The 12,578-nt window shown below is 42.4% G+C and overlaps 1 protein-coding gene across 2 annotated transcripts in view; it reads right to left on the bottom strand.

Annotated features, from left to right (window-relative positions):
• LOC109899770 (attractin-like protein 1) overlaps positions 1 to 12,578 on the bottom strand; it is a 338,304-nt gene that overhangs the window by 205,004 nt on the left and 120,722 nt on the right. For both annotated transcript variants that reach the window (XM_020495283.2, XM_031835623.1), the window contains one exon: positions 3,893 to 3,986. In XM_020495283.2, coding sequence (XP_020350872.1) covers positions 3,893 to 3,986 — 94 coding nt within the window. The remainder of the gene's footprint in view (positions 1 to 3,892; positions 3,987 to 12,578) is intronic.

Raw genomic sequence — 12,578 nt, 5'->3', positions numbered from 1 at the left:
TTTGTTTCTATGTTTTGTTTGGTCAGGGTGTGATATGAGTGGGCATTCTATGTTGTATGTCTAGTTTGTCTGTTTTGATGTGTTTGGCCTGATATAGTTCTCAATCAGAGGCAGATGTTAGTCGTTGTCTCTGATTGGGAACCATATTTAGGTAGCCTGTTTTGTATTATGGGTTGTGGGTGATTGTTCCTGTTTCATGTGTTTACGTTACGGGACTGTTTCATCTTCGTTAATTTTGTCGGTTTATTGTTTTTGTTCGTTGTTAAAGTATTCTATTAAAATGGATAATGATCATGCTGCATTTTGGTCCTCCTCTATCTCCAGACGAAGAACGTTACAGGTAGTGTATATGTCTATGTTTATATCATACAGTGGATGCCTAAGCCTATGCATGCAATGCCCTGATGCATTTAGTGCTCAAATCTCAGACCGCTGAACTGTGAGCTGGACATTTGTTTTAGGAAAGTAAAAAAAACAATAGGCTATGAAGTTTCGCATATGCTACAAATCAAAACACAAGGAATGGTGTTTTGTAATTGGTTAAAGGATGATTCTAAACACATGTAAATGTGGCTCATTTGGCCAATATCCTTTGTTTATTGATGGCCTTGACTGTGTGGGTGGACACCCTAATGGGTTACGCACCCAACGCATATGGATGACCGGTAAATTTCTGAAATGTCCGATAGATTTTTTTAATCTTCCCGGTCACTTGTCCAGTGCAAAACCTTGATACACACACACATACACACCAATAAACACACACATTCTGGACACACTCACACATACTGTGTACACACACACACACATGTAAAAACACAAACAGGCACACTGATGGCTGACACATAAATATACATTCACTATACTTATTATATCTACAAATATTTAACAAATATATATAACTATATAACTTAACAACAGTTGGTCACAAAAACATAAACTCATATACATGCACATCACAAGCGCACAAAACAATACCACCCACGCACAGACATCCTGCTCTTGCTAATGGTTCCTTTATTGCAGCCCGCCAGAGCGTGCACACCTGCTGAAGCAGGGGGATGGGGGCGCTTACCGGCAGCCCAGGGGAAATCGCTCGTTCATAATCAAAATGGCAAATAAATAAATGCCTTCCATTACACACAGCCATTTTGAGAAAACTCTCAGATAAACAAACAGAGTTTTGACGGCAAAAGCATTTGATTGGAAATTGACATTAAGCAGTCGCGCACAGTGCCGGCAACCGAGAGAACAAATATAAATCAATGCGGGAAGCCAGCTGCTCTCACTCACGACACTTCAAGTATCTAAGTGAAGGACGACTGAAAAATAGGAATTATTTTTCCAAGTTACTGACTGTTCACCATTCGCCAACATTCAGAGTTTTGCGGATTAAAAACATTTCTTCCGTGCATGGTTTAATCATATCACGTTGAATCTCTTTTTCTGTAGCCTAGTTTGATACTGTAAAGGTTAACATATTTGAGGAGTCATGAATCTACTGTAAACATCCAATTTGGTTTAGATTGAAAAGGGTGGAAAAACTAGGACTTGGAAGGCTTTCCAATAGATGTTGGAACATTGCTGTGGGGACAAGGGCATTAGTGAGGTTGGGCACTAATGTTGAATGATTAGGCCTGGTTTGCAGTCGGAGTTCCAATTCATCCCAAAGGTGTTCGATCGGGTTGAGGTCAGGGCTCTGTGCAGGCCAGTTAAGTTCTTCCACACCGATCTCGACAAACCATTTCTGTATGGACTTCGCTTTGTGGATGGAGGCATTGTTATGCTGAAACAGGAATGGCCCTTCCCCAAACTGTTGCCACAAAGTTGAAAGCACAGAATCGTCTAGAGTGTCATTGTGTGCTGTAGCATTAAGATTTCCCTTCACTGGAACTAAGGGGCCTAGCCAGAACCATGAAAAACAGCTCCAGACCATTATTACTCCTCCAACAAACTTTACAGTTGGCACTATGCATTTGGGCATGTCGCGTTCTCCTGGCATCCTCCAAACCCAGATTCATCAATCCAGAGAAGGCGTTTCCACTGCTCCAGAGTCAAATGGTGGTGAGCTTCACACCTGCAGTCAGGTCAAGACCCTGGTGAGGATGATGAGCACGAAAATGAGCTTCCCTGAGACGATTTCTGACAGTTTGTGCAGAAATTCTTCGGTTGTGCAAATCCACAGTTTCACCAGCTGTCCTGGTGGCTCATCTCAAACCATCCCATAGGTGAAGAAGCTGGATGGGGAGGTCCTGGGCTGGCGTGGTTACATGTGGTCTGTGGTTGTGAGGGTGGTTGAATGTACTGCCAAATTCTCTAAAACGACGTTGGAGGCAGCTTATGGTAGAGAAATTCCCATTCAATTATCTGGCAACAAGTCTGGTGGACGTTCCATCAGTCAGCATGCCAATTGCACGCTCCCTCAACTTGAGACATCTGTGGCATTGTGTTGTGTGACAAAACTGCACATTTTCGAGTGGCCAGTTATTGTCCCCAGCACAAGGTGCACATGTGTAATGATCATGCTGTTTAATCAGTTCATTGATATGCCACACCTGTCAGGTGGATGGATTATCTTGGCAAAGGAGAAATGCTCACTAACAGGGACGTAAAAAAATATATTTTATTTCAGCTCATGAAACGGAACACTTTACATTTTATATTTTTGTTCAGTAAATTATGACCACTCTGTGGAAATCTGAGACTCTCGTGAACACAATGGTGTTCTCCGTGTTGCCATTGGACGCCCAAAAGGCTCACAAGACTCATCTGAAGGTCCCCGGGTACCCGTTTAAAAAAATGAATGGAAGTATATATGGAGATAGTTGAATGACTAAAATAAGGGGATAAATGCATGTCAAAATACATTTCCTGATCTTTCTTATCTCTCTCCGATATAGGACAGACACTGCAGAACAAAGTTCCTTTAGATTTTTGGGGGGACTATTTCTATTGGCTAACAGCAGTAATGCCATATTCAATGTTTCATCCAATTATTGTATATATTGTATATTTTTATACCTTAAAGGAACTTAAAATTCTAAATCAAATATCTAAATGATTGTTGGTATGACCATCTTAAACCCCCCCCCTCTCTCCCCGCCGGCTTAGACTATAGAGGGTTAATAGAGTGTGTGCATGCACGTGTGAGCAATGCAGGAGACTGCACAGCACGTCAGTCCTGTAAAGGGAGCAAAGGTCAGATGGTAATGATGAGAGATGTCCCATTTGCAAAACAAAACCTATTCACTCGTATTCAAAGCACCGCTATAAAATACACATGCCCACATGATTTGACATTCACAGAGAGACTATTCTACACAATATATGCATGCACACTTACTTTCTTCATCAATCTCTCAATCCCTCAAAGACACGTGCATGCAAGCTCACACACACGCACGTGCGCACACACGCACGCACACAGAGTTGAGTAGGCCTCATTAGAACACCACAGTGCCAGTGGCAGCAGTGCACTCCTCTACTCCCAGATTTATTGATGCAGCATTTTTCACCCTGCCTTTACTGCGCCAGTGGAGGCACTTTGGGGTATTATAGTGCTGCAGAAGGCCAGCCTGGCACTCTGATGGCACAAACACAGTGGGTGCTGTGGCCCTTGTGCCAACCCCCATTACTGGTACTAAAGCCTGGGATTTAAGGCCCTAAACGCAAATTAACATAGAGACAAATTGCTGACACTGAGACTCAAAGGGTCAGAGTGAGTACAGCCCCACATCTCATCCACAGCTAGAGACAACCAGGTCAAACAGTAGTAGTGGGATATACCATTAACATGGTAGGAGCTAAAATAGTCCTATGTATTGCTGTTGTGGTGGAATGATGCAAAAGGGTTGATAATGAAGTGTGCCAAGACAAAATACATCATACTTACAGCTGGCACTGGTCTCCCTTGATCCCCTTGGTTTGACAGTAACATTTCCCTGTCGACACCTGACATAGATTGGCATGTCCGTTGCACTTGCACGCTGCCATGATCAAATAAAACAAAAGGGAGGAGAAAGAAAGAGAGGAGAGCAGGGGAGAGAGGAGAAAGAGGAAAACACTGTCAGTCTTCTCACAATGATGCACAACACAAACCTGTGAGTCAAACCTGCGAGTCAGTGAGTCAGACAGGAGAGTGACAGGGCTGAACATGGGCCTGAGCTCTCGGGCGAATCTGACATCTTCCTGGACTGTTCTGTTTATGTCTAAACACCACTATCTGGTGGCAAAGGGATCAACACTGGTGTCCTCACCTAACCTTAAAATCAGTGACCTTGGGTTAGCCAGAGGGGAGTGACAGTGAGTCACAATGTGATAGTTGCAGAGGACAAAACAGCATTGAATATAAACATATTGCACACTCAAGAGCAACATTAGGCAGATACAGTTTGAATGTTTACAGCAAGTCAATGTTTAAATCATGACTGTTAGCTTCTGTATATATGCTGACCCGAAACCTTGGGGATAAAATGATCCGTTGAAATTGCATGTGTATGTCAAAAAATGATGGGACTGGGGAGTGTGTTTATAGTTACTCATTCTGAGTGGTCTGATCGAGAGAATGCACAGGAAATGGATAGAATGCTGTTTCAGAGAAATGGGGTCAAGGTAACCTGGGGCAGAGAGGGCATAATGAGACCAAAATACTCTCAAGCCATTATATGAGTGAGTCTAAGTACATGATTCCATAGAAGCTTCCTTTGGAGGAAGGGCTGTTGACATATACACTACACAAAAGTATGTGGACCCCTTAAAATTTGTGGATTTGGCTATTTCAGCCACACCTGTTACTGACAGGTGTATAACATCTAGCATGCAGCCATGCAATCTCCATAGACAAACATTGTAAGTAGAATGGCCTTACTGAAGAGCTCAGTGATTTTCAACGTGGCACCGTCATAGGATGCCACTCTTCCAACAAGTCAGTTCGTCAAAATTCTGCCCTGCTAGAGCTGCTCTGTAAGTGCTGTTATTGTAAAGTGGAAATGTCTAGGAGCAACAACGGCTCCGCCGCCAAGTGTTAGGACATTCAAGCTCACAGAATGTGACTGCTAGGTACTAAAGTGCGTAGCGTGTAAAAATGATCTGTCCTCGGTTGCAACACTCACTACAGAGTTCCAACCTGCCTCTGGAAGCCATGTCAGCACAATAACTGTTTGTCGGGAGCTTCCTGAGATGGGTTTCCATGGCAGACAAGCCGCACACAACCCTAAGACCACCATGCGCAATGCCAAGCATCGGCTGGATTGGTATAAAGCTCGCCGCCATTGGACTCTGGAGCAATGGGAACGCGTTCTCTGGGGTGATGAATCACGCTTCACCATCTGACAGTCCGATGGACAAATCTGGGTTTGGTGGATGCCAGAAGAACACTACCTGCCCGAATGCATAGTGCCAACTGTAAAGTTTGGTGGATGAGGAATAATGGTCTGGGGTTGTTTTTCATGGTTCAGGTTAGGCCCCTTAGTTCCAGTGATGGGAAATTTTAACACCACAGCATTCAATGACATTCTAGACAATGCTGTGCTTCCAACTTAGTGGTAACAGTTTGGGGAAGACCCTTTTCTGTTTCAGCATGACAATGCCTCCATGAACAAAGCGAGGTCCATATAGAAATGGTTTGTCGAGATCCGTGTGGAAAAACTTGACTGGAGTGCACAGAGCCCTGATGTCAAACCCATCGTACACCTTTGGGATGAATTGGAACACCGACTGCAAGCCAGGCCTAATCGACCAACATCGGTGCCTGACCTCACTAATGCTCTTGTGGATGAATGGAAGCAAGTCCGTGCAGCAATGTTCCAACATATAGTGGAAATCCTTCCCAGATCAACTCCATGTTAATGCCCATGATTTTGGAATGAGATGTTCGACGATCAGGTGTCCACATACCTTTTGCCATGTAGTGTATTTTACATGTATCTTAAATCATAAGAGAGAAATCATTTATTGTTGGAATATTTGTGAAACATTATGGAGTCTTAAATGAGGCCTGGGAAAGCCAAAATATCACAAATCGTCTAACTTTAATTAAGTATTTCTCAATTAGGCCTAATTGACAATTAGGCCATGCCAATAATCCTTCATCCAAAGAACCCTTCTATGGATAAAATATGAGGAAAAAATATGAGCAATCACAAGAGCGAGAGAGAGAGAGAATCTGTGAATGTAGCATGATCTCTGACTCATCCAGCTCCTTACAGAAGTTTGGCAGGTATTACTCCAGATCTAACAGTCTGTTCTCAAAATACATAGGCAAATACTTTCACTCTCTCAGAAACGTTGCCAAAACCAACAACAAACAGTTCCAGTGACGAATCATCAGGACAAAAACAACACATTGCATAGAGCCTTAGAAATATCCCATTAAAACTTGACTTTCATACATAAAGTATAGACAGACCCTTAGGGTCCACTGTGATGTCCCTGACACTGGAAAGAAAAACTAGACCATCCTCGTCCTTCTCCATACTGCTGTTCTGTAGGAGGCACCACTAACTAACTACTGCAGCAGTAGAGACATTCAACTTCACTTCCACTGTCTGTCCTATTTTCAGGGAAACACAGAGAGATCAAAATAATGGAATTAACAGGGAAAATACAATGAGGATTCTGTGTTGGAAGGCAGTGCAGCTTGTTAGCTTTTTATCTTTGGGGCATATGCTTTACGAGCGGTAGCTCTCTCTGTGCATCCCAGCGCAAATTCCCAAATGGAGCTCTCCCCCTCCATCTCTCCCTCCCTCTTTTGAACAAAGCCAAATAGAAAAGTTTGACAAAGAGATGTATTGTATTTTTTCATCTTTAATCAGATGTAACTGACCCAATTAAAGAAGCTGACACAGAGACCATGTAAGATAGCTCTCAGTAAATATTTTTTCATGATACTATTCCCTTGACAGCAAAGTTAGTATTTTCTGTACAATGAGATGTTTTGGTATTTTATTAGGATACACTGCCCTCTCTCACAGCCCTAGTGGTATCTGTACTACAGCATAACATAAACACGCTATCAAACATACTCAAACACATCCCACACTTCCATAACCAGATACTTGTTCACACACACAGACACGATGAAATGCCTCCTCTAACACAGTCATACCAAAAACAAAAAAGTATAAATATATTTTTGTGATTCAGCTATACCGTATTTGCATTTTAAGTTTGAGAACAGTAAGACAAGGGATTTACTCAGTTGGAATTATGCCTAGCTACACAGACAGTTTAGGACTAATGTAATACTGTATACAGTACTCTGGCTCAATGTAAGCATTAAGAATGTTCTAACATTCAGGCTTATTGTAGATGATGTATGATACATTGCCAATATGCGAGGAAAATCTGATAGCAGCCACAATGAAAATAGAAATTGGATAAATAGAATGAATGATCATTGGCCCAGTGCATGTGTAGCTCTGTGACTACATTGTCAAACTCCCAAAGTGTCTAGTATGCATAGTATTAACAGGGGGTTAGCTCTTGTAGGATGTGCTGTAGAGACAGGGCCTGCAGCTGTAGAGCTCCTCTCCTCTCTGTGCAGACCAGACACTGATATATGATTTATGGTTAAATTAGGATCTGTATAAAATGTACTATCATAATAGGAGCAGAGCAGTGTGCTTCAGGAGCTGCTGTATAAGCACTTAGACAGGAAGATGTGGGGAGCATGGACTGACTCAATACCACAACAACAGGGTCTACTGCAGATATACACACACACACGGAACTATATACATGAACCTAAACGGACAAGGAACAAACAAGCACACTATTGTGCCTATGCTTGCAGAAACATAAATATAGTGTGCAGTATATACACGAATGCATATGAGCAGACTCACAGCCCTGACCCTCACTTTACTCTTGTTATTTCATAACGGTGGTTGTCTACAGGGACTGCTTCTAAAGTTCTCAACAACTGACACATCCATACATACCAGCAGAAGAAACCACAATGTATTTCTTAGAATGCAGAGACACAATGCAGCTCACACTTCTGACCCAAGTTCTGAGACAACAAGCTGTGATAGCTAGCTGATTGGCTACAAAGGCTGGTCTGACACATCTGAGCCTCCCATACTGCACACTCTGGTCCTGTGAGACTTGACACATCTTAGATTGTGTGTCCCTATAGTGTAACACTGTGTGGTGCATGGTGGCATACAGGTAGCAGTGGTGTCTAATGACATTCACTGTCAGTCCCTCTAGGGCCCTCCTTTTGCTGAGGTTAACACATATGACTAAGTTCTAAAAATGAAAGGAGGAAAAAAAGTGTCTTCGGGGTAGCTTTGCGGGGCAGAAATCCTGGACTAAGAAGTAATTGCAGAACCCATTGATGTGATTCAAAATAGTTTAGTGCCAATTTAGCAGATTTAATTTGAACACTGTAACCAGCTCACAGGGCTTCAGTGTTTGCCTGTTTAAAACCTTGCCTGTTAAATCAGCCATTGATTCAGGCCAGAGAATCCAGGTGAGTGGACTCAATATAATAAATTATACAATTAAGCGCCAGGGAGAAACTAGCCTAAGACTCCTTCTAGTCATCTAGGACTAGAGTTGAAGTCACCTGCTGGAAACTGATTGATTTCTAACAAGGTGGAACAGTACCCTAACCCCTTATATGCTCCCTGGCTAGATCAATTACATTTACAGTGGGTATGCCTGCATTTGGCTGCTCATCCATTCATTCAACATGGCATGTGTCACTGCTAGTTATTTACCACACTAAAACCTCTTTTGATTGAGTATGCCTTGAAAACAGTATTGCATTAGGAGCCACTAAACTCTGATGCGTGGGAGGGGATTGGATGTGAAAAAGCATCACACACCATATTTTCTGCTGACAACACAAAAATAAGATACCAAAAAAAAAAGAATCCTCTAACCGACGAGCGGATTTGATATAAATCATATTTCCCATTCCTCGTGCAAGCCTCTGCAGAGCCTACAATTTCTCACCCCACTGCATCCTGCATCTGTGCGTAAGAGACAGCAGATCTAATGCACATACACTACAATGGTGTGTGTGTGTGTGTTGGTTCTTCTACCCTTGTGGGAACCAAAAATCACAAAAAGGCCCCAGAAGGACAGTAAAACAAGGAAAATGCTCCCTTGTGCCCATTAGGACAAGGGATATTTTAACCTTTGGGGTTAAGGGTTAAGGTTAGGAATTGGGTTTTGCGTTTTGATTACAGGTTAAACCTGCAATATGCAACTTTTTGGGCTACCCGACCAAATTCATATAGAAATGTTATAGATCTTTCATTCTCATTGAACGCAAGTCTAAGAAGCGATAGATCTGTACTATGTGCTCTATTTCTATGCTTCCCATTCTTAAGTTTAGTTTTTGCGTCATTTACCTTCGGTTTTGTACACCAGCTTCAAACAGCAAAAAATATTTAAAGTTATGGAACATATATATAATTCACAGCAGTTTAGATGGTACAATGATCCTCTTCACTATACTTGCTTGTTTTTCACGAACTAAAATTAGGCAAACTATTAGAATTTTAGCAACTGGCGGTGGGAAATGGCGGAGCAATTTCTGCATAGCGCACCTTTAGGGTTAGGGAAAATAGGATTTTGAATCTAAATCCCATTTTAGGTCCCCATGTGTGTTGTTATGTGGTTGTTTTAATTATTGTGTTACATAAATCAGGTTCCCATCCAACCTACATGTCGGTAAAAAATGTCATGACAGGCCTGATAGAAACAGCAAATGTGTCTGTAAACTTTGTAAATGTACCCCCAAAAAATACGATAGACAAAGTGAGATCTTTTTGTGTCAGTAAAACTAATTATGGGAGAAATGGTGGTGGAAACGCCTTTATGTGCAAATATTGATATAATAACCATCATATAGGAGTAAACTTGGAGTCACGCGATGATATGTTGTGTGGTACTTCACTACGACTCAAGAAAGCATGCAGTTTATTAGGCTACAAATGAAATAAGTTATGATAAACTTCACAGGGTGGTGAAAGTGCACAAATAAAATATCAAATCTAATTGTATTTGTCACATGCGCCGATGTCACGTTCTGACCTTTATTTCCTTTGTTTTGTCTTTATTTAGTATGGTCAGGGCGTGAGTTGGGGTGGGCAGTCTGTGTTTCTCTATGTTGGGGTTTTGAGTTCAGCCTAGTATGGTTCTCAATCAGAGGCAGGTGTCGTTAGTTGTCTCTGAGAATCATACTTAGGTAGCCTGGGTTTCACTTTTGAGTTGTGGGTGTTTGTTTTCCGAGTCAGTGTTTGTCACCACACGGAACTGTTTCGTTGAGGCACGTTATTTTTTTGTTTTGTTCGAGTGTTCAGTTGTTTTTGTAATAAATCATTATGGACACTTACCACGCTGCGTTTTGGTCCGATCCCTGCTACACCTCCTCGAAAGAGGAGGAAGAATGTCGTTACAGCCGAATACAACAGGTGTAGACCTTACCGTGAAATGCTTACTTACAAGCCCTTAACCAACACCACAGTTCAAGAAATAGAGTTAAGAAAATATTTACTAAATAAACGAAAGAAAAAAAATCTAATCAAATCACAAAGTAACACAAGAAAATTACATACGAATAATGAGGCTATATACAGGGGGTACCGGTACAGAGTCAATGTGGGGTACAAGTTGGTCGAGGTAATTTGTAAAATGAATATGCATAGATAATAAACAGCAAGTAGCAGTGGTGTAAAAACTGAGAGGGGGGGTGGTAGCGGAGAGAACAGTCTATGACTTGGGTGACTGTAGTCTTTCACAATTTGTGGGCCTTCCTCTGACACTGCCTGTTATATAGGTCCTGGATGGCAGGAAGCTTGGCCCCAGTGATGTACTGGGTACTGGGCCTTACACACTACCCTCTGTAGCGCCTTACGGTCAGATGCCTAGCAGTTGCCATACCAGGCGGTGATGCAACCGGTCAAGATGCTCTCGATGGTGTAACTGGGAACCCATGCCAAATCGTTTCAGTCTCCTGAGGGGGAAAAGGTGTTGTCGTGCCATCTCACAACTGTCTTGGTGTGTTTGGACCATGATATAGTTTGTTGGTGATGTGGACACCAAAGAACTTGAAACTCTGGAACCTCTCCACTTTAGCCCTGTTGATGTTAATGGGGGCCTGTTCTGCCCTCCTTTTCTTGTAGTCCACGATCAGCTTCTTTGTCTTTCTCACATTAAGGGAGAGATTGTTGTCCTGGCACCACACTGACAGGTCTCTGACCTCCCTATAGGCTGTATCATTGTTGTCGGTGATCAGGCCTACCACTGTTGTGTTGTCAGGCTGTTGAAGTTGTGCTTGGGCACGCAGTCGTGGGTGAACAGGGAGTACAGGAGGAGAATAAGCCTGCACCCCTGATGAGCTTGATTCTCCTTTCCAATAAATATCTAGGGTCTTAGTCTGGTGACATAATGATCGATGCTTGGCTGACATTTGATAAGTAAAAATGATCTCAAACATTATGCGGAATTAGAATATTAGCATGAAAATCTGTCATCAATTGGATGAAAACCTAGCTATAGAGACCAAAGCATTGACTGAAATCTTGATCCTAGTACTTGGTCGGCAAGTTTATTTCATGGATGACCATGGTAATAAATGCACTTCTAATTGACGATTTACTATTCACCTCACAAGACAAAAAGCTAAAGCAACACAACCTCAATCCAAAGGAATAAATCATTTTCCTTGCACTACACTGACCACGCCTCGCTTAACCATCTACCCCCCCCTCTCACTTTTCTGTTCTCCCCAATCCCCTCCACCTCCCATCTCCTCCCTTTCCATGTCTCTTTTAAATTGTGAGGAGCTGACCCCTGCCAGCCGTCACTGCTTGTCAGCGCTCTAATTGACACTTAAATCTTCCTCTGTGTTTAGCTGGAGCTCCACAGTGGAAAATAATACTGCAGGAGGTTTCTATAGGAACCACCAGGCTGATATACCCTCAGCTACACCCACTACACCTTAACCTATAGGCTGAGACTTCAATACATCAGGGAGTTTAATAAGGGTGTGACAGGACAATGGCTCACTGAGACAGAGGTTCAACATGAATTATATCCTACTTGATCTGTTGAGGTGTCAAAAGCCAGGCATCAACATTATTGACTGATCTCTTTGATTTGAAGAGGAGGAGTTGAAACAACGGTAGTGGCATGTAGCACCCACCACTGTGCAATATTAGAAGGGCTCGGCCTGCTAACACTCAGAGTTCCATCAGAACAGGAATGGTACTTGAGTTGTTTTTACTAGCCAGGAGAGCAGGTGAGCCTGCCTTCCACCCCTGCCGTAACTATATCTGGAGTATGGGTGAGGAGGGGGACAGAGGTCTTTCTACACTGAGTGTACAAAACATTAAGGACACCTGCTCTTTCCATGACACAGACTGACCAGGTGAATCCAGATGAAAAGGTATGATCCCGTCTTGATGTCACTTGTTAAATCAATTTCAAATGAGTGTAGATGAAGGGGAGGAGACAGATTAAAGAAGGATTTTTAAGCCTTGAGATAATTGAGAAATGAATTGTGTATGTGTGCCATACAGAGGGTGAATTGCAACGCTGCTGGGTTTTTCACGATCAACAAT

This window comes from Oncorhynchus kisutch, linkage group LG11 (assembly GCF_002021735.2).
Source record: "Oncorhynchus kisutch isolate 150728-3 linkage group LG11, Okis_V2, whole genome shotgun sequence".
Classification (NCBI taxonomy): domain Eukaryota; kingdom Metazoa; phylum Chordata; class Actinopteri; order Salmoniformes; family Salmonidae; genus Oncorhynchus; species Oncorhynchus kisutch.
The sequence above is the reverse complement of the archived record's forward strand: the minus strand, read 5'-3'. Positions and strand labels throughout refer to the sequence as shown.